Source organism: Capricornis sumatraensis, chromosome 19 (assembly GCF_032405125.1).
Source record: "Capricornis sumatraensis isolate serow.1 chromosome 19, serow.2, whole genome shotgun sequence".
Taxonomy (NCBI): Eukaryota; Metazoa; Chordata; class Mammalia; order Artiodactyla; family Bovidae; genus Capricornis; species Capricornis sumatraensis.
In genome coordinates this window covers 39,516,519-39,544,314 of record NC_091087.1, presented here as the reverse complement: position 1 = coordinate 39,544,314, position 27,796 = coordinate 39,516,519, and the positions used below count along the sequence as shown (strand labels likewise).

The 27,796-nt window shown below is 39.6% G+C and overlaps 1 protein-coding gene across 2 annotated transcripts; it reads left to right on the top strand.

The window, feature by feature from the left end:
- The first annotated feature begins 75 nt into the window (after positions 1–75).
- Positions 76–27,497, top strand: TSPAN3 (tetraspanin 3). Of its 2 annotated transcripts, XM_068991118.1 has the most exons (7): positions 76–291; positions 14,856–15,047; positions 15,297–15,371; positions 18,415–18,516; positions 19,460–19,612; positions 19,873–19,956; positions 26,612–27,497. In XM_068991118.1, exons 1-7 carry the CDS (start codon positions 229–231, stop codon positions 26,702–26,704), a joined length of 762 nt encoding a protein of 253 aa, XP_068847219.1. In that variant the 5' UTR covers positions 76–228; the 3' UTR covers positions 26,705–27,497. The 2 variants fall into 2 exon arrangements, with proteins under 2 accessions (XP_068847219.1, XP_068847220.1); XM_068991119.1 differs by lacking the exon at positions 15,297–15,371.
- The last annotated feature ends 299 nt before the right edge of the window (positions 27,498–27,796 follow it).

Below are 27,796 nucleotides of genomic sequence, written 5' to 3'. Positions count from 1 at the left end.
GGCGGGACTCGGTTGCTAGGGAGCGGAGCGGGGGCCCTACGGAGACTGCGGCGGCTGCGCGTAGGAGCGAGGTGCTTGCTGGGGCTGGGGTGCGCGACGGCGCCGGGGGCTGCGGTGAACGCCTCGCAGGCCGAGCAGTTCCCTGTGGGGAGGCGCCGTCGCCATTGCCACCTCGCTCGGTGAGCGCGTCCCGCTCGCCGAGCAGGGCCGCAGCCGACCGGCGGCATCATGGGCCAGTGTGGCATCACCTCCTCCAAGACCGTGCTGGTGTTTCTCAACCTCATCTTCTGGGTGAGCGTGGCCAGCGGGCGGGAAAGGGCGAGGGGCCGGCGGTGCGGCCCGCAGAGGCCTCGGCTGAAACGCCGGTGGGGACCCAGTGGGGACTCAAGGCTGGGTCGTGGCTGGCGCTGAGGAGGTGGGGGAGAGACGGGAGTCTGAGGCGGAGACCCGGGAGGGCCTGGCCCCGGAGGCCGCTTCGCTGTGGTATCTCCGCGGCCGGGACGAAGACTCGGGGTGTAGAGGGCGGTGAGGAGAAACCCTCGGGGGCTTCTGGCGGCCTCCCTCCCAGGCCCAACGCCCCGGCCGGCGGGCTCTGTGCCAGGAGCCCGGCGCTGAGAGCCCCCCCTCCCCCGACCTCCCCCCGGAGCAGCCTGCTGGACGGAGAGCTCACATTGCAGATTCTTTCAGGACATCAGGCTCGAAATAGGATATTCCCCAAAGGGTCGGGCTCCGCTTTCTTTGTCAGGGCCCGGAGCCCCCGCGGCTCCACTGGCAGCCCCGAGGCGAGCGAGCAAACGGTGCAGAAGTGCGGGGACGCTTCCGACTCAGGCGTGAGGAATTTTGCCTTAGAGCTCTTTGTGTGTGTGGAGAACTGGTCGACTGGTTACCAGCCCAGAAAACGGAGAGGTTTCAACTTGAGAAGCTAAATAATCCTGTGAGCAGAAAAATCAATCTTATTTGTTTGGCCATGGGGGTGGGTAGCCTGAGATTGTAAACCTTGGTTAAATATGACTCGAGTGTCACAAGAGCTAGAAAGCGATGAGTTCACTTTCAATAAAAGGTGGCTTATGAATTTTTTTGGACACGCCCCCAAAGGAAAGGCCCTTTGTAAAGCACTTCATTTTACTTCAGGTCCTTATCTCGTCAGGGACTTTTGTAATAACCTGTGTTATTCCTGTCAGCCTCTCCACCCTCTAGTTCATCTGGACCTTGCACCCGGATAAATCTTATAAAGCTTTTCTTCCTTCACATCATTTTACTTCATTTAAAAAATAAACACACACCCCTCCCCCAAAGCTTCAGTAGTAGAATAAAGTTCAGTGCCCTTCTAGTGTTGCAACCAAAGTCCTCAAATCATCTTCTACTTCCTCACGATTGACCATGTTCTTAAACACCTGGACACACTTCTCTGTCCCCAGTCTTCAGGACACTTCTTGAACATTTCCACTTCCCATCCTTTTGTATGCGTCCATTCACCTCTTTGCCACAAACATACCTAAATTGGAAAGAATCCTTTCCTTCTTACAACCCGGTTCCCTCCTCCCCCTGCAAAGAATGAAACTTTTCATATCCTGACTGCTGTAGCGTAAAAGAATAATTACACGTCACAGGGCACTTACCACACACATCTTTTGCCATAGAGTCTTTCAGGGTATGGTGTGATGAAAAGAATCCGGACTGAGAGTACTGTTCAGGATCACCCACGTGATATCAGGATTCCATGATTTCTTCTTTTCCATTTAGAGCAGTGTTTCTTATACTTTAGTTTGACTTAGAAGCCTTTTTAAAAGGTAAAAGAATCTCCTAGTATCTCCAGATGAGAAACACTATCAGATAAGATTCTTAAGTGTAGACTTAGCTTTGTATCCTTTATAGTCCCTTATTATTTTTATGGGCATACAGTTTAATTTTGAAGAAGAATCTGTGTACTATCAGGTGACTTCTAGGCCTTTCAAGCTCAGGGACTGGAATTGTTAAACAAAATACTGGAAATACAGGAACCATTTTCTTTAAATAATTAAATTTTCATTTAAAATTGAAGTTTATTCAAAGATTCATTCATCTTTAGAAATTATATAAGTATGTGTACTATTATTGGCACTTATTGGTGAAGAAGGTTATGTTGAACTTCGGTTATGCTTTTCATGGTGGGTTCTTGCCAAGGCTGAGGTTAAACACCCTTTATCTAGGTTAGTAGAATAGTAAAATGTTTGTGAGGTGAGCTGTGATGAGGAAGTTAAGCAGACATGTAGGGGGAAAAAATGTGGCACAGAGCAGGATTCATGTAACATAACTAAGAAGGAAGCAATATTAGATGAGTCTCCCACAGAATTAGTAGTTTAGGGACCAACTGTTGGAATCTGATGATGTTGGTAATCATAACTAAATTTGAGTGCTTTTTATACCCAGGCACTGTGCTAAGCACTTTAATGGAATAAAGCCTCCTAACAGCCTCATTTGGCAGGGAATATTATGCTTCTCTTACAGATGAGGATATTAAAGTTTACTTAAAGTGGCACACCCAAGGTGGGGCAGAGCCAGCCTTCAAACCCAGGGTGTCCTATACTCTAGAGCCTGTGATGTTAGAGCAAAGTGTGATTTCAAAAGACTTGCAAAGGGAGCAAGGAGCTCTTTAGGCAGTGTTAGACTCACTTGCTCCAAAACATGATTTTAACCTTGTTTAGAACTTCCACCAGCATTTAAACTGGACTATTTAACTTGTCAGTTTAAAAAATTAGGTCATTATGAGGAAGTACATAAAACATGTTAACCTGTTCTTCCTGGTTTTTTATATTGCATTCTTTAGTTCTGATAAGTGTATTCTTTTATAAGTGGTCTGTTCCACCTTCTAATACCTTAATGTATCAGTGTAAGAATAAGCATTCCCTACATAGAGCATCTCTAACATTTATCTCGGTTCCCCTGGGCAACGTTTCCCTCATAGCTCAGTTGGTAAAGAATCTGCCTGCGATGCAGGAGACCCAGGTTCAATTCCTGGGTCAGGAAGATCCCCTGGAGAAGGAAGTGGCAACCCACTCCAGTATTCTAGCCTGAAGAATCCCATGGTCAGAGAAGCCTGGCAGACTACAATCCATGGGGTTGCAAGAGTCGGACACAACTTAGCGACACCACCACCACCACTGGTCAGCGTTAGCAAAGATTTTTTTAACTGTTGCATTGGCTCTTTACTATCAGCTGACTGTTTATAAATGTTGACACTTAATTGCTTTGGCAACATATTTAAACTCGGCCTCTTAATATCTTGATATCCTGGTTCAGTTGGCAGTTTGTTCAGTGAGTTGTGATGTGGAAATAGATATGTACTTGAAATGCTTAGAATCGGCATTAGATGATATAACAGCCAAAGTTGTTAATGTTGACTTGGTATAGATTATTGTGGACAGTACAGTCTAAGAAAATTACTGTGGAAAGGCACAAAGGGGAAGCAGTGGTTTCTAAAGTTCTTAAGCTTGTCTTAATGGAAATTGAGAGCTCATCACCAAATTTCAGAATATTAGGGCTTGTAGCGTGATAGGTAATTTTGGACAAGTGAAGGGATGTACAACTTGGATCTCTTTGTTTTTTACAGAGTGGCATAGCTTTAAATCTAAGTGTATTAGTGCTAGACCCATGATGATTTTTGGAAGACAAAAGTGTTTAGTTACTAAATTTTGAAGGCTATTAGAATAAATAGTCATTAATCTCTTCTCTAAACTGCACTTTTGCTCCAAGGTCAGACAACAGTCTTAATTCGATCTGACCTGGGAGGCCTCATCTAAAACAAGTTTAAATCAGTACTTGATAATTTCAGGTTTTATTCTGTTCAGTTAATTGAGTATTTAACTAAGTCCCATGTTATACAAATTACCTTTACTTTTTCTACCCTAGAAGAAGAGCCAATTGGCTAGTGTTTATTTTGCTCACACATATCTTAGGCATTATAGAGACTGTAAGAGAAAGCTTTGTCCCTGCTTGCAGAATTTCTAGTCTGGCACATCTGTTTAGGGTGTTGTTTTTCATCAATATGAAAGGCCATGGTAATGCTAAAACGGCTCCGGAGTAGGAAATACCACAAGGTTAAACACCTTTTAAAGGCTTTTGGAAACAACTTTAGAATGTGGCAGCTTAACTAATCATTCATTCATATGAAATACAAATCCTATTTAAAAGCCTTATTTAAGCTTTAAAATTTGTCTTATCTTAAAAAAGTTTCAACTTTCATTTCCCTCTGTAAATCCATAAAATTAAGGAAATGTGCTTTGTTAAGCAGATACTACACAAATGTTTAAGCACCCACTTTTTGCTTATATTACTGAAAAAGTAGTGGAAAAGTGAAGATCTCTGTTCTTACAGAGCTTTACAGGACAGACAGTTAAAAATAAGCAAGAAAAATAACAGATAGTGATATGTTATGCAGAGAATTAAGACAGAATGATGTGATAGGTTGGCAAAGAAGTCTTTTCCAAGGAGGTGAAATTTAATCTGGAATATGTGAAGGAACAGATGTTGGGGTGATTTGGAGGAAATGGCAGACATTTAAGACAAGGAACAGCCTACAGGCCCTAAGGCAAATTTGATGTGTTCAAATTACCAAAAGAAGTTTTAGCTGTACCTTCATGCTTTTGTTTAAAAGATAAAAATTTATAATGAAATATTTCATTATAAATGAAGAAAAACTGTTTGTCACACATCTCCATATACATGTTTTATGTTTTCTAGCACATCTTGCACATTCGAGTTGAGAATATGATACTTTATTTTTTTTTCTTTTTTTTTTCCTTTAATTTTATATTTTTACTTTATTTTACTTTACAATACTGTTTTGGTTTTGCCATACATTGACATGAATCCACCATGGGTGTACATGCGTTCCCAAACATGAACCCCCCTCCCACCTCCCTCCCCATAACATCTCTCTGGGTCATCACCGTGCACCAGCCCCAAGCATGCTGTATCCTGCGTCGGACATAGACTGGCAATTCGATTCTTACATGATAGTATACATGTTACAATGCCATTCTCCCAAATCATCCCACCCTCTCCCTCTCCCTCTGAGTCCAAAAGTCCGTTATACACATCTGTGTCTTTTTTGCTGTCTTGCATACAGGGTCATCACTGCCATCTTTCTAAATTCCATATATATGTGTTAGTATACTGTATTGGTGTTTTTCTTTCTGGCTTACTTCACTCTGTATAATCGGCTCCAGTTTCATCCATCTCATCAGAACTGATTCAAATGGATTCTTCTTAACGGCTGAGTAATACTCCATTGTGTATATGTACCACAGCTTTCTTATCCATTCGTCTGCTGATGGACATCTAGGTTGTTTCCATGTCCTGGCTATTATAAACAGTGCTGTGATGAACATTGGGGTACATGTGTCTCTTTCAATTCTGGTTTCCTCGGTGTGTATGCCCAGCAGTGGGATTGCTGGGTCATAAGGTAGTTCTATTTGCAATTTTTAAAGGAATCTCCACACTGTTCTCCAAAGTGGCTGTACTAGTTTGCATTCCCACCAACAGTGTAGGAGGGTTCCCTTTTCTCCACACCCTCTCCAGCATTTATGAGAATATGATACTTTAAACTGGACCCTTCGTCTCCCATCCTGGTATTTGTTTCTCTACCTCTTGTGTTCCCATCTTCATGAGTGACTGCTCCGACAAAGAGTATGTCATTGGAGCACACCTTCAGCTAACAGATTTCTTTTTTCATAATTGTTTCTCAGTTTACTAGAAGAAAAGCAAGTTATCGTATATAACAGGAGACCTATTTCTTGTCTTTGACAGTTAAGAAAATGAATTATTTCCAGTCTTACTGCATTCTCAGTCATCTGTCCACTGGACCAAGTACCTTGTGGCTGGGAGTTATTCACTGAAAGAACTCAAAGCAAAGGGAATGTAGGAGGACTCTCTTTAATTGGCAATTTAAGAAATAGGTTGTTGATTACCTTTTTAGGGTATTTATCATGCTTTGAAATATTTTAATGAATTTATTCCATAAGATCCAACATTAGGAATTTTGCAAAAAATTTATTCCATAAAATTTATACTTGCATCAAACAAGTATACCCTAAGACTCATTCACTCAGTAAATACTTGCTGAATGTCTGTGCTTTACCTGTTTGAGAAATGCAGAAGGTATAGTTCCTGCTTTCTAATAGCTATAGGAAGAGGGTCAGACAGATAGGCAGAATCATTTAATGTTCTAGTGAATTTAGTTTCTAGCTGCTCTTCTCCTTCCCCCTTCACTTGGACAGTCTCAAGTCTTCCTTTAAAAATGTCATCTCTTTCCTCCCTCCCCCTCTTTAATAGTTCGGTAGAGCCAGTAGCTGAGAAAAATTATTTGCATTAATGTATTTGTTTTTTACTTACTAAAAGGAAATCTATAGTAAATGCTGACATACTGTATTTTACATTGTTGTTGCTATTGATTAAATACATAACCCAAGCAAAGGCAAACTCCTGTTATGAAGTTGAAACACCTCAGGCTCTAGTAGTAATAACTGACTCTTTACAGTTAGAGTAGGGTATGGGGATAGAGAGTCTCAAAGAAAAATGCATATTTAAATACTCTGAAAATACTCTTTCAGATGACCCCTGGAGCCTTGCAATCTGAAAATATCTAATTTCCATGCTGTTAAAATAGTTTGACTATGACAGTTGCAGATCTCCAGTTTCACTGCAGCCTGAATGTTTTGGATTTTTCAACTGGGAGATAAAAATTGGATTAAATAGAAAAATTTTGTTAAGCTAGATAAACAATGATTATAAAAAGGCAAATACAGAAAAAGTGAAAATAGGACAGAATTGAGGAACATGATCTTTGGAATATCTCCAGAGTAATATTGGTTTAAAGGATTAAAATATTCTTTCTTTAAGAATAATGGCAATAATGATAGTGATATTGATAATGAAGGAAGAAGTGGCTTATTGTCAAAATTATACATCTCGAAGTAGGGTTTTGTTTTACTTGTCTCCTTGATAGGTGATATTTATGGCAGAAAAAAAGATGTGTACTGAAGTGATCAGAATTGTGTTAAGTAGTCAGAAAACATGTAAAGATGAGTCAAAGCCAGGCAGACCCAAGAAAAGTTATAAACAGGGAAGATTGGCAGAGGTGCCTAAAACATTTGGGATTGAAGAGATTCCTATTTTATGTTTTGGTTAAGGACAGATTTAAGAATTCATTTGTTAGAGAACAACGAAGTCTCAATTTCAGATACAATTTTAAATATTGACTTTCATGATTCTGCAAATATATATTTCCTTTTTAAAGAAGACACTGAAAAATATTTTAATATTACCGTAATTTCGCCACCAAGAGACAACCAGTATTAGCATTTTGGTGTTTATAAATATCCATGCATAAGTGTGTTTTTCCCCTAACATACCACAAGTGTGTTACTAAATTATGCTTCAACATATTTTAGGGCTATAATGCAAATATATCTCTGGATGCTTGGGTTTTTTCTTTGTGTGTGTGTGTGTGTGTTCTTTTTAATTTTTATTTTTTTTTTTATTGAAGGATAATTGCTTTACAGACTTTTGCTGTTTTCTGTCAAACTTCAACATGATCTTTTGTTTTTGCTATTGTAGCATTTTGATGAATGCACCTTGTACAAATCTTTTGTTTCCATCTGACCTCCTTTCTTAAGAATAGACTCCTAGAAGTACAGTTAATAGGTGCAAAAGCATAAATGCTGAGGCTAATGATGTGTTGCCAGATTGCATTCCAGAAAGATTCTTCTTCTACTCCTGAGGGCTCTTCTCTCTGTATCCTTCATATCTTTGAATACTGCTTGTCTTTATTTTTGACCAATTTGTTATGGAGAAAATGATATATTTAATAGCTTCCCAAATTCTTGGTTAAAATAGCTTTAATTTCTGTTAAGAGGATTTGAAATCTTTGCTATAGTCTTTTTTTTTTTTCTTTTTCTTGAGTGATAAGAAAAATGTGCAGCATTGGACTTGGTAGAAGAGTAATTCTGTTCAAAGATATGAAGTATTTTATCAGAGTAAGTCAGAACCAAAACAAATATGTTTAACTAGAAAATGTTATGTAAGTAGTAGAATGATGAAAGATTTAAGGTGATTTTAAGAAACTTATGGCTTGAGGGTGGAGTGTGGGGAAGCATTCAGAAGTACACTGTATAGGGACCTACCTGGTGGTCCAGTGGTTAAAATTCTGCACTCCTAATGCTGGGGCCCCTATTCAATCCCTGGTTAGGGAACTAGATTCCACATGACACAGCTAAAGATTTCTTACGCCGCCACTAAAGATCCAGCATGCTGAAACGAAGATCAAAGATTCCACATGCTGCAACTAAGGCTTGGCACAGCCAAATAGATAACTTTTTTAACTTGGAAGATAATTGCTTTACAATACTGTGTTGGTTTCTGCTGTACAGCAGCGTGATTCAACTCTAAGTATAGGTATATCCCCTCCCTCTGAAGCCTCGCTCCCAACCCCCAATCCCACCCCTCTGGGTTGCCATGGAGCACTGGGCTGAGCTCCCTGTGCTGCGCAGCAGCTTCCCACCAGCGATCTGCTTACACATGATGGTGTGTATGTCAGCGCTCCTCTCTCAGTCACCCCACCCTCTTCCCCTAATGTGTCCGCAAGTCTGATCTCTACCTCTGCGTCTCTATTCCTGACCCGCAAATAGGTTCATCAGTACCAATTTTTTTTTTGTATTCCATATATATACGTTAAATGTGCTGTATAGAATTACCAATGGATTCCTTGTAGGAGAGAAGGGAGATAGGTACATGAGAGACTATTGTGACCATACAGAAAGCTCTGAGTTAAATGTTTAAAAATAAATATACCTAAGATGAATTTCTGCTGCTGTTTTTTCCCTCTCTGCTTTTTGAAATCTGCATTCTTAAAAAGTCTGTGGAGTACACAGTGGTTTTTGCCAAGTCTTTCTATTTTTCCTCCCAACATTCCAATCGCTTCTGCTTTACCAATTGATTGTTGGAGGCAAAAATCACACAGAGAAGTAGTTCGCAGGTGAGAAGAATTTGTCAGGCTCTGCTTTTAGCTGAATGACTTAAGATGGCCCCTTCATCTTTACCCTGTCCTGCAGGAAAATCACTTGTGTTCTTCTTTGCTTTATCTTCACCCAGATGCTCTGTGGGATGCTTCTACCTTCACAGTTCTAAATTTCCGTACTGATACGCTTTCACAGCAGAGCTCTTTCATCTCCTGTTGTGGGATAGTCTGTTCCGGTGGCAGGCTCACTGTGCTTGATGTGCTAACTTCCATTTCCTGTTTCTTCTTTCTTAGAAAAGTAAAGAATTTAGGAGTTTTGTGGATTATAGTATTTCATCATCTCTCTCAGAAGATTTGAAAAGTACAGAAACAAAACAACTAGTTTCTAAACCAAAACACTGGTTTCTAAACTATAGAAAAATCAGTCTTACATAACAGTGAAATTTCTTACTTTAAAAGGGCTTTACATTTGTATGTAGGGAGTGAAAGGGTGAAAGGATTAAGTGAAGTGTCATACTTCTGGAACTCATACTTCTAAAATTTTCTAACAGGTAGCTTTATTTTTGGAGGAATAGCTTGGTGTTGTGCAAAAGCACTGGCTCTCCTAAGGTTTTACAATTTTGTGACAGTTTAGAACATGAGTTTATTAAAGGGTAAGGAAGAGGGACTTCCCTGGTGGTCCAGTGGGTAAAACTCCATGCTCCCAGTGCAGCCGGGGGAACCAGGTTCGATCCTGCTCAGGGAACTAGATCCCACATGACAGACTAAAGAGTTTGCATGCCGCAACTAAAGGCCTGGTGCAGATTTTTTAAAAGGGTAAGGAAGAACAGTTTTCAGAAAATTCTCTTTTTTTTCCCCTATTGTTTCAGCTTTCAGCCTTTCCCTTAAATTTCCCTTCACTTCTTTGTGAAAAGGATGAATATTTTTAGTATACTGTCCTCCACAAATCCTCCTTATAGGCTCAGATTTTCTCAGTGGTGACTAAAGCAGTTCAGCTGCTTCCAAGTTCTACATTTCATCCCCTCTGCAGCTGCTTTGTTGGCAAAGCCCAGAGCCTTTGATAGATCTCAATCCCAGCATGACCCTTCAGAAGAAGGATTTAACCCTGCTCACCTTTTAGCCTTTCTAATAGCCACCGGTCCTATGTTAAAAATCTTCATGACTGCAAGTCCCTAGTTAGGAATTACTTATAACCTTGCTTACATTTACTATATGCGCCCCACCTATGTTTGTCATTTGGATGGTTGGATGTCATTAAAGCAGTTGTTTATTGCTGTTTTTAGGTCTTCAGCTCTTGTTAGGACACCTTCTCTGTATTTTCAAAGTAACTGATGTCTTTCATAAGTTGTTTATTATACAACTTTTGTTAAGCACTATATATACATGTCATTGGGCTTCGAACCTGCCTACCAATGCAGGAGACATAAGAGATACAGGTTCGATCCCTGGGTTGGGAAGATCCCCTAGAGGAGGGCTTGGCAACCCACTCCAGTATTCTTGCCTGGAGAATCCCATGGACAGAGGAGCCTGGCAGGCTACGGTCCACAGGGTTGCAAAGAGTCAGACATGACTGAAGCCACTACACACACACACACACACACACACACACATGTCATTAAGAGAAGAAAATTTAGAGGACACCCTCTATGAGTTACTTGATTTATATAGTTTCATATCAGCAGTCACTGCAGTTTTTCTTGGTATGTGCAGTGACTATGCTGCTTCCCCCTGTATGTTGTCAAAACAGAAGCATTATGTTCTCAACTGCACTGTGTGACTTAGATGTTGACTAGTTTGCAGCCTGGGGAGAGAAACTTCTCTCAAATCTATTAGAAAAGGAACAGGCAGCTTTACAAATGGCATCTCCTTGCATTGCACTCATTTTCTGTCTGGGTGGAGGCTGGCCGCACTGGAAGTGTTTCAGTTGGCCCAGTCCCAGGCAGCACCAAGGGTGAGCCTTGTAGGGACCTCAGACTCATTTCATATCTAAAATGGAAATAGTTCTTCAATGTCCTGTATTTCAAATTGTTGAGTACCTATATCTTCCACTTTTATTTTCTATCAAATTTATGTAGCCTTTAATTACATTTACTAGCACCTCAAAGATGGAATTTATTTTAATTCAAGCCTTGTAAATGAAGGTTGCCTATTAGAGTAAGAAAAGCTAAGAATCCAAAGAATAGAGAGATGACTAGTGAAAACAAACTGGATAAAATTTGATTGCTTCATATATAGAATTTCTTCTAATTCAGTTTGGGGACTAAAAGTATTTACTGTAACAAAATGTTTGTGTGTACATATGTGTATGTTTGCATATCACACATATGTGATCAAGAAAAAGTAGTTTTGGGTATGAGTGTTAAGTATTCCATATACTTTTGTGGTTAATGCACCCAAATTATTAAACTGTTTCTCCTCTTTTCTCTCTCTTATGTATTCCATCATCCCATAATAATATGTCCCCAAAGTAAGTAGGTCAGTGAACTGAGGGTCTTTGAACAGGTTCAATTGCTGTAAGTAAAGCATTTATAAACTAATGTATTCCAAATGTGATGGCCATTAAGAATTAAGTAAGCTGGATTAAGTTGCTAAATCTTGTTCGAATAGTGAACTAAAATCTGTAAGATTGAACTGAAGAGGAAACAAAGCAAATTCAAACCAAAGATTTATGATTGAGCTTGAAGGGCAGTTTCAAGGGAAGGGATGAGATGAAGTGTTCTCAGTGAATTTTGACAAATACCTACCATGTGCCAAGAGCTGCTCTGGGTGCTGGATGGTGGTTCAGGGCTGAAAGACTGACAGGCAAAGTTTGTGCCCTAAAGGAATGCAGAGATTTATATAGTTATAATTTCAACACTTGTGATGAATGCCGTTAGAGCTATGTAGGGGATGGTCTGTGACCAAGGGCACCTAATCCCATCTGAAATGGTCTAGAATGGTTTCCTAGAGAAGAGGTGGTATTTACACTGCATCTTAATGGGTGACAAGGCGTCCTGAGCAGATGAAGAGGGCAGCAGAGGTAAAGAAGTGCGGGAATGTGTAGTGCATTTGGAATAACAGCTTTCAGTAGTTCAGGGTGCTTGAGAGGCGTGGAGTCCGAGCCCAAAAAGCCGGAAGGAACAGCTGAGTTTATCAGAGGCCTTACTTGCCTCATCCTTTTTTTTTTTTTTCGGGGGCCAGGGGCGGCTCGGCACATGGCCCCCGGTGTGTGTCTGTCTGCCGCGATGCCAGCCTGCTCCTGATGCAGCCGCCCTCCCCTTGCTCCTGGCATTTGCCTCATCCTGATTTCAAACATGCTAATGCCTTGTTCTGGTTTATATTTTTAACAGAAATAACTGATCATACAAAGAACATATTAAGGGACAGAGGGAGGGTGAGCAAGTAAGGTTTAGGGTGAACAGTGGTAAGGCCTGAATTAAGCACTGCAGAGGGTTGAAGAGAAGTTAACAGTATTCAGGTGGTTTTGAAAGTAAATCTGGGGCTTCCCTGGTGGCTCAGTGGTAAAGAGTCAGCCTGCCAACGTGGGAGATACACATTCAATTCCTGATACGGGACGATCCCACATGCTGCAGAGTGACTAACCCCATGTACCACGACTGCTGAGCCTGGGAGCCCGTGCTCCACAACAGAGTACCCTTCATTCGGCGACAGAGGAAAACCTGTACAGCGATGAAGACCCAGCACAGCCATAAATAAAATTATTAAAAAATAAAAAAGGAAACCTGAAGGAGTTTGAAGATTGATGGGATATAGAGGTAGGTCACAGAAAGAGTATAGAGTAACTCTCAGGCATTTGACTAGGAAAAGTAACTGCTGCTGTTTGCTCTGAAATTCGAAATATGAGGGCAGATTTAATGGAGTGAGCAGGAAGGCAGCGAGGGTTTGAGGTAGGTTGAGGTCAGGGCGACTGTGGGACTTCCAGATGGGGATGTGTAGTTCTGAGCTGATGGCTTGGGTGGAGAGCCACAGTGACTGGTGAAGCCATAGCTAAGCTAGCCCAAAGAGAGCCTACAAAATGAGAACTAAATAGGGCCGAAGGTAGAACCCTGGAGATCACTAACATTTGTCTGGTCAAGGAGAGTCCCTAAGGAGAATGAGAGAGCAAGCAGTGCAAGAAATAGGAAGAAAGCCAGCAGTGGGGCCTCCTGAAGGCCACAGGAGAGTTTGAAAAGAATATAGTTTCTTAAATTGGCTCCATTATTCTAGCTGACATCTGTTAAAAAGTCCATGTTATTTATTTATTTATTTTTAAAGTCAAGTTACTTTCTCAACTTTCTATAAATGGAATCTTTTCCTTCCAGATCTGAGTGATTCTACCGGCCTAGTGTATGAAAATATAGTGATGATGCCCAAGCTTACAGAGTCCCACAGACTTAAACTGCTTCCAGGTTGAGAAGAATTAATGATATCATTGTGGAGGCTCTTTTGTAGTTTGAAAATTAATGCTGTATGTGTTAAATTTTAAAGAATGGTGAAATAATTCTTTTTATATGAAAGCCTCAAAGTGCTCTATAAATAATAATTCATTTAACTGATGTTTTAACACTTAGCCTCACACTGTATTTGCTCATTCACATAAAAGCAGGCAACACTGGGCTGTCAGCATTGTGCTGGCAAAATTGACACAATAGCAAAATTGACAATGATGAGAGGAGAATGTATGTATTAATAAAACTCTGTAGGTGGAGCACAGTGTCTGCAGCAGCAGCTGTTTCGTGACTTTCTGCATTCACTTCCTGGTAGGTGCTCTAAAACTTTGTACCTCAAAGTGTAGCTCAGAAATCAACAGCATTAGCTGGGAGTTTGTTGGAAATGCAGAATCTCAGGTTCCACCCCCAGACCTACTGATCAGTCTGCAGTTTAATAAGATCTTCAGATGATTCCTATTTACGTAGTTCAAGAAACACAATTCTAAAGCATAGACTTAAAGGGTTTGCAATGGGCTTCCCTGGTAGCTCGGAGAAGGCAATGGCACCCCACTCCAGTACTCTTGCCTGGAAAATCGCATGGATGGAGGAGCCTGGTGGGCTGCAGTCCATGGGGTCGCTAAGAGTCGGACACGACTGAGCAACTTTACTTTCACTTCACTTCCCTGGTGGCTCAAATTGTGAAGAATCCGCCTGCAATGCAGGAGACCCCGGGTTCAGTCACTGGGTCAGGAAGATCCCCTGGAGAAGGGAATGGCAACCCACTCCAGTATTGCCTGGAGAATCCCAGGGACAGAGGAGCCTGGTGGGCTGCAGTCCATGGGGTTGCAGAGTCAGGAATCACTGAGTGACTAACACACAAAGGATTTGCAAAGTTCTTTAGTCATTCAGCCCTCTAGCTTTACCATTTCACAGTCTCAACTAGGACAGCAAATTTTTTAGAAGTGGGTATCAGGTATCATGGTTATTAGTTACTATTGTATTTTCTTTCCCCAAAGCAAGAGATGAGAGTATAAATGCAGATTCTAGAGTCAGATTACCTGGGTTCAGGTCCTGACTCTGCCACTTGTCCTGATTTCCCCATTTGAGGGGGGCAGCCCTCACCTCTGTGCTGATCTGTAATTGACTACAGAAGGCCTTTGGGGTGTGTGTGTGTTTTCATTCTTGTCATCCGTATTATGTGTGGGATTAATGGTTTCTCAGTCCTCGATGAGCCAGCAGTTACCAAAGAGTAGATGGAACTTGGAAGACTTTTCAACTTTAGTAAAGAAATGTTCTTACTAATGAATAATTTTCAGCTTCACTGAAAAAAGTTTACAAATAGATTTAAAAGTGGTGGAAAATCTCATTGAGTTCTAATGTGCCAAGAAATAGTGGGAATGTTTACCAGGGGTTGGAGAATTTTACCAGCGCTCTGACCTTATTTTCTACAGGGAGCCGCTGGCATTTTATGCTATGTCGGAGCCTATGTCTTCATCACTTATGACGATTATGACCACTTCTTTGAAGATGTGTACACTCTCATCCCTGCTGTGGTGATCATAGCTGTTGGGGCCCTTCTTTTCATTATTGGGCTAATTGGTTGCTGTGCCACAATCCGGGAAAGCCGCTGTGGACTTGCCACGGTAAGTTAGTTCTTCCCTGACCGTATGTGTCGTCATAATATGTGGGAATATTCATTTATGTTACTTGCTTGACTTGAGCATGAAACTCCGTATTCTGTTTGGCTTTCTTTATAATTGGAATAGAATTAGCTCTTGTCTTAAACTTGTAGCAGTTAGCTCAGATAATTACTTTTTATCAAGAGAGTATTTAGAGCTATTTTTTCATTTGTATTTAATTTTTGACAATGTTTCCTTACATTTTCCTTACAGTTTGTCATCATCCTACTCTTGGTTTTTGTCACAGAAGTTGTTGTTGTGGTTTTGGGATATGTTTACAGAGCAAAGGTATGTTGTCTACTGTAATTTATATGTTTTGAAAGGTGGTTTAAGTGTTTTGAGTGAAATAGAACAAACTCATTTTCAGAGTAAACATTTTCTTTTGCCTTCAGTTTAGCCACCACTTGAAAAATACAAAGGTAGTTAGAAATTATGTGTCGGGATTTCTTGTCTCATTTAATATAACAAAGTGTTACTCTGCTGCTGTCCTAGTTTTAGGTGGTGCTTGTTTAGTTGCTAAATCATGTCTAACTTGCGACCCCATGGACTGTAGCCTGCCAGGCTCCTCTGCCCATGGAATTCTCCAGGCAAGAATACTGGAGGGGTTGCCATTTCCTTCTCCAGGGGATCTTCTCTACCCAGGAATTGAACCCCGGTGTCCTGCATTGCAGGCAGATTCTTTCCGACTGATCTACGAGGGAAACCCCTAGTTTGTAGACAATTTTCTTTAAATGACTCTAGTTGTTGTTCAGTTGCTAGTCATTCCAGCTGTTTGCAATCATGGATTGCAGCATGCTGGGCTCCCCCATCCTTCACTATCTCCCAGAGTTTGCTAAAATTCATGTCCATTGAGTCAGTGGTGCTATCTAACCATCTCATCCTCTGCTGCCCCCTTCTCCTTTTAACTTCAGTCTTTGCCAGTATCAGGCTCTTTTCCATTGAGTTGACTCTTCACATCAGGTGTCTAAAATATTAGAGCTTCAGCATCAGTCCTTTCAACTAATATTCAGGGTTGATTTTCTTTAAGATTGAATGGGTTGATCTCCTTGGAATTCAAGGGACTTTCAAGAGTCTTTTCCAGCACTACAATTCGAAAGCATCAATTCTTTGGCACTCAGCCTTCTTTATGGTCCAACTTTCATATCTGTACATGACTACTGAAAAAAACATAGCTTTTGACTGTACAGACCTTTGTTAGCAAAGTAATGCTTTTTAGTATACTGTCTAGGTTTGTCATGAGAAAGTGACAGTGGTAGTCACTCAGTCATGTCTGACTCTTTGTGACCCCATGGACTGTAGCCCACCAGGCTCCTCTATCCATGGGATTCTCCAGGCAAGAGTACTGGAATGGGTTGCTGTGCCCTCCTTCAAGGGATCTTCCCGACCCCGGGATCAAGCCCACATCTCTTATGTCTCCTGCATTGGCAGATGGGTTCTTTATCACTGGTGCCATCTCAGTCTTTGTCATAGGTTTGTCATAGCTTTCCTTCCAAGGAACGAGCGTCTCCTTGACTGTAGAATGATCTACAAATGAATAATTGGTCAGCTGAGAAATTTGCTCAAATTTCCTTAGTCCATAGATTCCCAGATTTCTATTTTAGAAGAACTAAATTAAGGATTTCATTTTCCATTGCCTCTTCAGGAAAAAATGCCTTGGTCTTAGACATAGAAAAAGGTTACTGGGAGTTGGTTTTCAGTTGCTCAGTTGTGTTCAACTCTTTGCGAGCCCATGGACTGCAGCATGCTAGGTTCCCTGTCCTTCATTATCTCCCAGCTTGCTCAAACTCATGTCCATTGAATTGGTGATGCCATCTAACCATCTCATCCTCTGTCGTCCCCTTCTCCTCTTGCCTCCAGTGTTTCCCAGCATCAGGGTCTTTTCCGATGAGTCAGCTCTTCGAGTCAGGTGGCCAAAGTATTGGAGCTTCAGCTTTAGCATCAGTCCTTCCAATGAATATTCAGGGTTGATTGCCTTTATGATTGACTGGTTTGATCTCCTTGCTGTCCAAGGGACTCTCAAGAGTCTTCTCCCAACACCACAGTTCAAATGCATCATACTGGGGGTTGCAACCCTCCAACTAGTTCCTGAGGAACAAGGGGCCCTACCAACTCAAACACCGAGACAACTATAGCCACTCCCTTCTTGTCCTTCTTTCCTCTTTTCTGGTCATTTCTTCTTTTCTTGCCCCTTTTCTTTCTATTTTGCCCACTTTTGCCTTCCACCTACAGCAGCATTTAAGGCTAATAGGCTGCTTTAAATTAAACTATAGAGCTGTTATGGGCTTCCCTGGTGGCTTAGGGGTAAATGCCTGCCAATGCAGGAGGCATAGGTTCGATCTCTGCATGGGGAAGATCCCCTAGAGAAGGAAATGGCAACCCCCTCCAGTATTCTTGCTTGGAAAATCAGATGGACAGAGGAGCCTGAGGGGCTGCAGTCCATGCATTAGCAAAAGAGCTGGACACAACTTAGCGACTAAACAACAACAACATAGAACCGATACAAAGGCATCCTAGGGCTATTCTCTGAGCGCACTTGGGGTTATTCTCATTGTAACTTATGGTTTGGAGTCAAAGACATGATAGGCTGATTTACTATTTAACCATTGCTGTATAAGGTACCAGACAGCTATGCTATAAAAAAGAATGCAGTGGATCATACCCCTGCCAACAGTCTGGTTATCAATTTTATGATCTTAACCACATGACTGATAAAATTACCAAATAGGTCCCATCATCTTAGAAGTAGGGTAAGGAGAATCTGGTACAAGCAAACTTAATTAAATGACACTTTAGTTGCCTCTCTGTTGGCAGTGATATATTTTGAAGAGTTGATTTCCTGATCTTTTTTTTAAAATCTGTTGATTACTTTTGCATATTTGTCCAAGTCTAAATAAACATAAGTAAAATGTAATATTGGTATTTGTCTCAAAAGTATCCTGTGGGTGCTTTTTAAGTTGTTTAATTTTTACCTCCTTTAGGAAAGGAAAATGAGTAGGTCTTCTAAGAACCCCACTTGAAAAAGGAGGTGATATATTTATAATCTAGGACACTTATCTCAAGTCTCAACTGCTTTCTCCCTCTTTCATAAATAGGTAGCCTGCCATCTTGCACACAGTCGTCTCTTTGATTGCTTTTAATCTAATGTAATATGTCTGACGTTTTACCTGAGTCTACCTGAAGGCAGGCAGGGAGAGAACTTTTTTTCTTACAAGAAATTCATAGCGCTATCTTGAAACTTTACATGTGTGCCATTTAGGCATTTAGCTGGAGTCTTGACTAATGTTACTTTCACCAATACTTTTGAGGGACTAGATTCTTTGTTTTGATTCAGGTGGAAAATGAAGTTGATCGCAGCATTCAGAAGGTATATAAGACCTACAATGGAACCAACCCTGATGCTGCTAGCCGGGCCATTGACTATGTTCAGAGACAGGTGAGTTCTCTTGAAGCTGGAGAACCAGTCACTATTGAGTCAACATTGAACTTATCTCTGTTACTGTGTAAATTAGCAGCGTACCGTAATAGCCATGGTTAGCTGCATAATGAGTCCAGTATTTTTACCTTCACCCTTGAAAAGTTTTTTCCACCATTACCTAGCATAGCCATAAGAAGCATCTGCCCTTCCTCCTCAAAAATAATTAGCTAAGGGTGTGATAATGAGCGAGAGGTTTATGTCACAGGAAAGTTGAGAGCCCAAATGAACTTTAGAGGAGGTAAGAAGTCTTTCACATACCTTTAGAAGATAAGACTGGCAAAGAAAACAGACAAAACCGTAAAAAAAGAAAATTATTGTAGACAATTTGAATCATACCTCAAGGTAGAATCATCTAGTAGATCTTTGTATTCGTAAACTCACCTCAAAATGTATCGAGTTTTTGCCAATCTTATTTCATCTATCTCATCTTATTTCTTACTCCCACATGTCTTCTGCTAATTATAACTTAGAGTAAATCCCAGACGTTTCAGACAAAAGATTTTAAATACTTTGTCTTTAGATATAATATTTAATTCAGAATCAGATGTTTAACAGGCAAAATTAAAGATTTTTTTCTTAGCTATTAACTACCCCTTGTTGGCAATATGATTTTTCAGACAGAGGGTCTAGAACCACTAATTATATGTAGCAGTTTAAATTACAGTTAAAAATTCACTTCCTCAGTCAACACTAGCCACATTGTGAGTGCTCAGTAGTTCCGTGTGGTTAGTTGCTACCATACTGAGCTTACAGACCTACAACATTTCTGTCATTGCAGAAAGTACTATTGGACATCCCTGGTCTAAAGTAGCTTAAAGCTCTGCAGTGCACAGAACTCTGAAGTTCAACACAGGGCCTTGTGTTCTATGAGGACTGATGTCTCTATTCTCTTCTCTGTTAGCTGCACTGTTGTGGAATTCACAACTATTCAGACTGGGAAAATACAGACTGGTTCAAAGAAACCAAAAACCAGAGCGTCCCTCTTAGTTGTTGCAGAGAGACAGCCAGCAGCTGTAATGGCAGCCTGGCCCACCCCGCTGATCTCTATGCTGAGGTAAGTTCAGTTTCTTGACTAGCATTTGAATCTAGCCTGGTAACCTGTTTTCTTGGTGAATTATCTCTACCTAGAACTTTTCTACCTTCTTTTACTTGCCTTTAATGTCATTTAATTTTAATATAAGTTATTTTCAAGTGCACTATCTTTTTTCCCTCTTGCTGTTTGTCATTTCTGTTTCTGCCAGTGAGTAGTAATGTGTGACCTTGCAGCTTTTCCCTTTTTAAAAAGACTAATGAAGATGACTTTGGGTGTTTCAGGGGTGTGAGGCTCTAGTTGTGAAGAAGCTACAAGAAATCATGATGCATGTTATCTGGGCAGCGTTGGCATTTGCAGCTATTCAGGTAAGCACAGCTAGCCAAGGAGTTATCAAAGTGTCCTGATTCTCCAGTGTCAACACCCAATGGTTTTTAACCACCAAGTGCAGTTAAGCTTTGTGTATATGGATAACTTGGAAGTGACTGAGGTACAGACACCAGTGTCCAACATCTTCTATTTCCTGTCTCCAGACATAGACCCAGAATGATCCCAGAAGCCAGAGATCTGGATGGGGAAACCATGGACGGGGGATTTCTTATTTTATTCTCTTGACTTGATTAGTGAGTGACCTGTTCAAAATACAGACTGTTGTCATAATGTATTCTTGGGAGGTGCTTTAGTAGAACTTCACACAATTGTTAAAAAAAATCAAACTGCTTTATTTTAGCTTGGAGATGGAAAGTTTTATTTTAATTTTTTTTTGTTTCTCTTTCCATTTCTTGCTTTCCTGTCTCCAAGGGATTTATATGTTAATATACATACATCAAGAACTGGCACTACACTGGTCTCTTACATTAATAGGAGCAACTTTATCACTTTACAGAAAAGACTGTTAAGTAAAAACTGAGGTTTAACCGCCCTAGTATATGTGGATTTAGTTTTTTTAGACAGATTGGCATCAAGAAGTCTGTCATACCACTTGGCATATCTGGAAATGTCCCGTGTCTTTTTGGCAGCTGAGGGTACCTGTCCCAGCTCCTACCAGTGAAAACAGTCTTTTTTTCCCCCCTTATTAATAGCTTGTACAAAGTACCTGGTAATTGTTTTAATCACCTCTCACTTTATCAAAAACAAACAAACCCACACATATCCTTTATACCTCATCAGTTCAGTTCAGTCGCTCAGTTATGTCTGACTCTGTGACCCCATGGACTACAGCATGCCAGGCTTCCCTTTCATCACCAACTTTCAGAGCTTGCTCAAACTCATGTCCATCGAGTCAGTGATGCCATCCAACCATCTCATCCTCTGTCATCCCCTTCTCCTGCCTTCAATCTTCAATCTCATACCCACCTAAAAAACAAATAAGGAAGATGACTATTTTTCTGCCCATATAAACTACCTACATTCCTAGTTTCTCAGGTATATATATTTTATCTTAGGAATTCTGTTAGAGGAATGTTACAACAGTTTGAAAATGATTGAAAATCCTTTGCATCAGATCTAGTTCTCAGAGTGTTCTTAGTGTTCTTTTAGTATATTCTTGAAACGTGCTTCAGGTCCAGAGAATCTATTCTAGCACATTATTGACCAGAGACATATCAACACCACAGGCATTAATTTATTTCTGCAAAAATCACCCAGGCAATAATGTGTTAAAGTTTTTATATCATTTAATTGCTAGATAAACCAATGTAATTGCTAATTTATATGTAAGTTGCTTGGCTTGTCTGCTTTCTGTATATTTGAACAGAAACTAGTGTATTTAGTAGGAAGTGCCTTTTAAAATGGCAAAAAGGTGATTGTTTACTTTGCTGGTATTCAAACACCTCTGAAATTATTGATTAAAAAGCCTAGCTCTATTTGCTATGGTCTTTGCCCTTCTAAGCATTTACTCTGTGGCTCAGTGTAGCAGTAATCTGTAGATCAGCAGGGATGTATTTCATATTTTCTCTGTGTAAACACTGTCATTTAGCTAAAAATAACAAAACATGAAGGTAGTGTCTTTACCCAAGTGAAATCCTGATCTGTGCATTTTTAATAACTTTATGTGTGGTAATAAAGCTGCATATATTAGCATGCAGCAGAAAAGCTTAAGAAGTTTATGATGCTTATGATCATGAAGTATGCAAAATGTATATAGAAGGCTAATAAAAATCAACACTCAAATATGTCCCTCATCTACTTGAGCTTATTAACCAGCTTATTAATATTTCTTCATTAAATATTTTTCAGTGGGGACTAATAAACATTCTAACCAGTCTCTTAAATATGCCTTCTTATACCATTTTATAGGTAAATCACTGTGGCTTAAATAATATCTGATAAAGCTTTGATGTTTCAAGTTCCACAAAACTAAGTCAGAGATTGAGAACTTTGCAGACTTACATAGTGGTTTTGAAAATTTTAAAAATTTTAGTTTTAAGAGAAAAAACATCCATTTGTAGTAAAAAGATTTTCTAATATGTGTGAGTACCTATAAATGTTTAAACTTTTGGTATTCAGAATCTGATGTAGATTGGTGCCCAGGATATGGAAAACCTAGGTGAAGGCAGAAACAGCTCAAAGAGCAATGAGCTTTTATATTTACTGTGATAGAGAAAGAACTAGAAGGATGCTTGGAGATTCTCCAGTCCCTGTTCCCTTAGTTTTGAAGACCTTGAAATTGAGGAAGAGCAAGGATAGCATGACTTAGGACCATCATTAAATCTTGAACCTTGTCTCCATGTGTGCTCTGCCTCTGATTACAAATTGAAGAATTAAGATTCTCAAAAGATTAAATTCCTAAATTCTGTTATGAAATCCGACAGCAAATTGACACTTTAAGCTGGATGGAATACAAAATGTAATAGCATTAAAAAATTGTTAGCGTTTTTCTTCAGGTTCTAAAGTGGGGAAGCTCTAAGAGCTATTGCGGTAAATCGTTTTATTTAATGGTAAAGAAAGATGATTTTTGGCAGCGTTGTGAGTATCAAAACTATGCAAGTGCTGTCTCCTTTGATTTTGATTTGTGGTACCGTTAAGCTACATTTCATCAATGTTCTAAGACATAAAGGTGAATTTAAGATGAAATTCTCTCATAAGCTTAATTTACCAATAAGAGCCTGTTGTTTGAGTGTCGTGGGCCAGTCTGCCCGCCACCTTTTTTGGTGTGAGCCCCGCTCATTTTATGTATTGTCCATGGCTGCTTTTGTGTTATGGTGACAGAGTTGAGTGGTTGCCACAGAGACTAATTTTGTCTCTTGGTTCACAGAGCCTAAAATATTTACTATAATTGCCCTTTATGAAACATTGGCCCACCCTTGTTCTAGTCTTGTTAAGTGGTCTAGGTTTGGATAGGACCAAAATGATCAAGGGGAAAAAACCTGAAAAGTGCTGGTTAATTGTTACAACAGGATTTTTTAATATAAGAGAATGAGATTTTAAAGATTTTGCACACTCCTTATACTATTAGTTTATTAATCAGCAAGATATTTCACTTCTTTGATAGTAACCAGCCTCTTAAATGTACAAATGATCAGCTATAAAGTTTATATTTCAACAGTCTGGTCATAATAATAAAATCTAGATTTTTGATTTGGCAAGCTCTTCTAAGTATCAGGTGCAGGTAAAGCTCTCTACAAAGACAGTATGGGAAAAAATGGAAATTGTCAGTCCTTGGAGTCTCACAATGCTGTCACGTCCTTAAGATGGAATGATCAAGAGCAAAATTTTACAGAGAACTGCTTCCCAAGGCTATGCTGCTTTTTTCTGGTCTGTATGCCAAGCGTGAAGGAGGCTGAGACTGCCATTTCCTTCCTGCTTCTTCTAGCTTCTATTTTAATTCATTAAAATGAGTTAAAATACATATGTAAATAGCACTTTGGATTGGGCCCTTTAGATAGTTAAAATTGAGTGGCTTAATTCTGACCATCTTTTGAAAAAAATATTTCAAGTAATTCTTCCTTAAAAACTTAAAACCAAAGCTAATTCCTGAGTAGCGAAGTTGTGGTTTTTGTTTTTTTTTTCAATTTGGGGAAAATTAATCTTAATTGTTAACTTTTTGAAAATTCTTTAATTGAAAAGCCCACTTGATAAATTTTTCTTCAAATGATAAATATTTAATAATAGGTGAAACTCCTGCTCAAATCTTGACTCCAGTTCTTGAGTCCCTCCTTGCAGAGGCAACCACTGTTCCCAGTTTCCTATATATCCTTCCAAAAGTAGTCTGTGGTTAAACAAGCACATAAATATTTTTTATACAAATAGAAGCTGATAGGATGCAATTTTCTGCTTTGTTTCTTAAGATAATTGTATGAAGCCTTCAGTTTTAAGAAATACTGCAGACTGAATCTTTATGCGTCTTGCAGTTTCCCTCAGTGGTTAACATTTTGCAAAACTGTTATATATCACAACCAGGACATTGGCATTGAGACAATCCACTGGTTTTATTTAGATTTCTCATTTCTATATGTGTATTCAGTTCTGTACAGTTTTATGACCTGTTTGGTTCTTGTATCCACCACCACCACAGTCAGGATACTGAACAGTTACAACACTGTAGAGTCCCACCTGGTACTCCTTTATAATTGCACCCACCTCCCTCCCACGCCTCCTCCCCATACCCTGGCAACCACTAATCCGTCCTCCATTCCCAGAACTTCATCATTCTACAAATATTATATAAGTGGAATAATACATGTAACCTTTTGTACCTTCTTGAAGACAAATTAATATGCTACCATGGCTACCTATAAGTATTCTATTTTTTTTACCTACTTCATAGTTTATTTGCATTAATGGGCACTTATGGAAGTGTTGCTATTACCAAAATGCAAGTAGTGAATACCCTCTGTATGTATGTGCAAAATCTATAGCAAAAAATTTGTAGCCTTTAAGTTGAGGGGTCAGAGAATAGGGATGACTTTTTGATAGGTGTTTCTAAATTTTTCTCAGAAAAGAGTGTTTCCAATGTCCAGTTCTAATTACCTTGTGTAAAATACCTACTTCCCCATGATGCCATCTATTGTGTATCTAATTGTGTATCATAGAACATTTTAATCCTTGGCAGTCAGTTTTTTTAATCATTTGCTTATGTATTTAATAATCATTTTTGCTGTTGGCTGGGTGTTATATTTGGACTAGGTGTAGATTACTTCTCATGACTTGAATATTGTAGGGATAAGTTTCATTCTAAGAAATCACACTGGAGCTAAAACATTTGTGATATTTTTAAATCTGTTGTTGGAGAACTTCAATAATCAATGAGATTTTAATGTAGCAAAGCTTTGGAAATGAACCTGTAATACTTAGTGATGAGGTTTGCATTATAAGAAGTTATTGTGTAGCACTTAATTTTTTTTTTAAATTTTTATTGGAGTATTTAATGTTATTAAACAGACTCATTTCCAGGCATGAGTAGGATTTTATCAAGCTTATTGAATTGTTTTTAAATCAGTACAAGTTGATTTAATTAAAGTCAAGGAAAAAAGATACTTATTTCAGACCCCATTTTGAGAGTGCTGACTCCAGTAGAAGTTAACCAGCTGAAAGGAATGTGAGGAGATGAGAATGGGAAGAGATTTTTTTCCCAACCAAATCAATAATTTCAGCGCTTAGCATTTTTATTGCTCAATTTAACATTGCCTGGGAACATAATTGTGTTTGATCTTATAGCTGTTCTAAAAATGTTTTGATGTACAGTGAATGGAAATGTGTTTTTTTAGGAATTACATACTAAACATGTCTAGAATTGGCTTAAGATATATAGTGAACTTCAACAAATATCTACTTTTAAAATGTCTTTAAGGTACTTTGCATTAGTAAACACTGAGCAAATGCTGTTATAATGAAACTGATGAATTCAAGCAGGAAGGATATATCCCATATGGGTAGAATAGAGGCTAAGTAAGGGGAGAAGTTGGAGTGTGTGACTTCATCATGGAGAATTCAGACTGAGGACTTCCTTTGTCTCTGTCCACGTGTCTCATTAGTAATCTTCCACTTCAGACTTTGAGTGTCTAGTTGTAGATCGGATACATTCTGTTGAAATTAGATTGACCCCTGTATGTACAAAGGGCCCTGCCTTTTAAAATCAAATAACTGGGACCTTTCACTTTCAGTGAACAGTTAGAACAGCACATTAATTTATTTAGCTCTTTAATAACCGTTTATATTTTGTAAGAAAGCAGGTCAGAAATTCTAGACTCGTTTCTCTTTAATCCAGCTTAATCCTCTCACTTATCCAAAATAACATGGCATGACTTTATTACTACTCCAGTTTGCTACCACAGAAGGATTAGGCCTATTAAAATGATGAAGAAAGTGACCTTTAAAAAGTAATATGTACATAATATCACAGAGCTGTCCTGGATTTCAAAAATAATTGCAAAACAGAAACCTTCAAACCACACTTTTTGGCATCAGGATTGGTTCCCCCTGCATAGGGCTTTTGGGCTACTCATATATTGGGCTTTTCATTCTGTGGATTGTTATAAAGCCTATCTCCCCAAAATCCAGATGTGTGAAAGACCAACATTAGATTTCCTCATATGTAGTCTTGATCATTCCACTCTAGACCTTTGCTGTCTAGTGTGGTAACCACTAGCCACATACACCTGAATTTAAATTAATACCATAAAGAATGCAGCTCCTTAGTTGCACTAGCTCCGTTTCAAGTGATCAGGAACCTCATGTGGCTAGTGGCTACCATATGTGACGGCTCAGTTACGGACTGTTTCCATCAGTACAGCAAGTACACTTTTATACAGCCCTGGTCTGGATCAAGATGGGGATGGCACTAGAAGAGCCTGGATATTCTGCTTGCTTCACGGATTATTCTTAGATACACAGCAGGGATGCCAAAACTGGGTTCTTAGTTCCTAAAAGGATAATGTGTTCATTAGAAATTGCTTACCGGTCGTGATTTTTTTGATGATTTGAGATCTTTGAACTGTGAAACAGTTCCATTGCCAACAAAGAAATACACGCTTGCTGTAAGAGGATTTTCAGCCTTTTTTCCCCATTGTTTTCTTCCTACAGCTGCTGGGCATGCTGTGCGCCTGTATCGTGTTGTGCAGAAGGAGTAGAGATCCTGCTTATGAGCTCCTCATCACCGGCGGAGCCTATGCATAGTAGAAAACTCAAGCCTGAGCTTTTCAGTCTTGTTCTGATTTGGAAGGTGAATTGAGCAGGTCCACTGCTGTTGGCCTCCTGAGTTCATTTAGTTAAAGCACACATACACAGGTGTTGGACAGAGCAGCTTGACTCTTCATTTGTCTACCTTCTTACCTACCCACCTATGACTTTTTTTTTCCCCTCTGTTCTAGCTCTCCGTGTCCGTAAGTGTTTTGAGTACGGCGGTAAATGTTCTAATCTCAGAACCGTTTGTGAGTTGCATAGTGTGGTAGAATTAAAGGTTGATGTGGCCCTGCTTCTGTCACCTCCAAGCATAATGGGACTGCTGCTGTAGTATCACCAGGTCCTTTCAGTCTTCACAGTGGAGAACTCTTGGCCAAAGGTTTTGGGGGGGAGGAGGAGGCAGTCAGCTGTCTGGTTAAAGTTAATACCAGATAGTGCCCCTCATCATTGTCCTTTTTAAAAATATATACTATAGTCCAGTAAGATAGCAACTGTACAAAATGGCTAAGATAGATTTTAGAATCATACCTCGTGTATCTTGGTTCATCTTCAAAATCAGACTGATCTTTGAAACTAGCGGTTTTTAATCAAAGCTGGCTTTATAGGAGGAGTATAATGTATGCACTACTATTTTAAAACAATTAGTGTGAGTGTGTGCGTGTATTTTTGTATGATTGAGCCCATTCATCGTTAAGTCTAAACTTGTTAGAAATAATGTACACATGTAGACTAGCAAAATAGTATGTAGATGTGATCTCAGTTGTAAATAGAAAAATCTAATTCAATAAACTCTGTATCACCCCCTCAACATGTAGTTTTTAATTATTTGGAGACACTTCAATTCCAGAGCAGCAGTATAATGTTTTAAATGTTGGTGCTATCTGTAGTTCATTATGATTTGCATGCGTTTCCATTATATCTGTTGCGAAATTAGAAAGACCTTGGTATTCACAAACCTAGAGATGCATTTGAGTCCAGTACATCCTGCAGATATGGCGCACCTGCTGAATGCATAGCACTGAGGATACAGTGATGGCGCCATCCTCTTCAAGGAATGTGGAGTGCTAGTATCACAGAATTTACAGA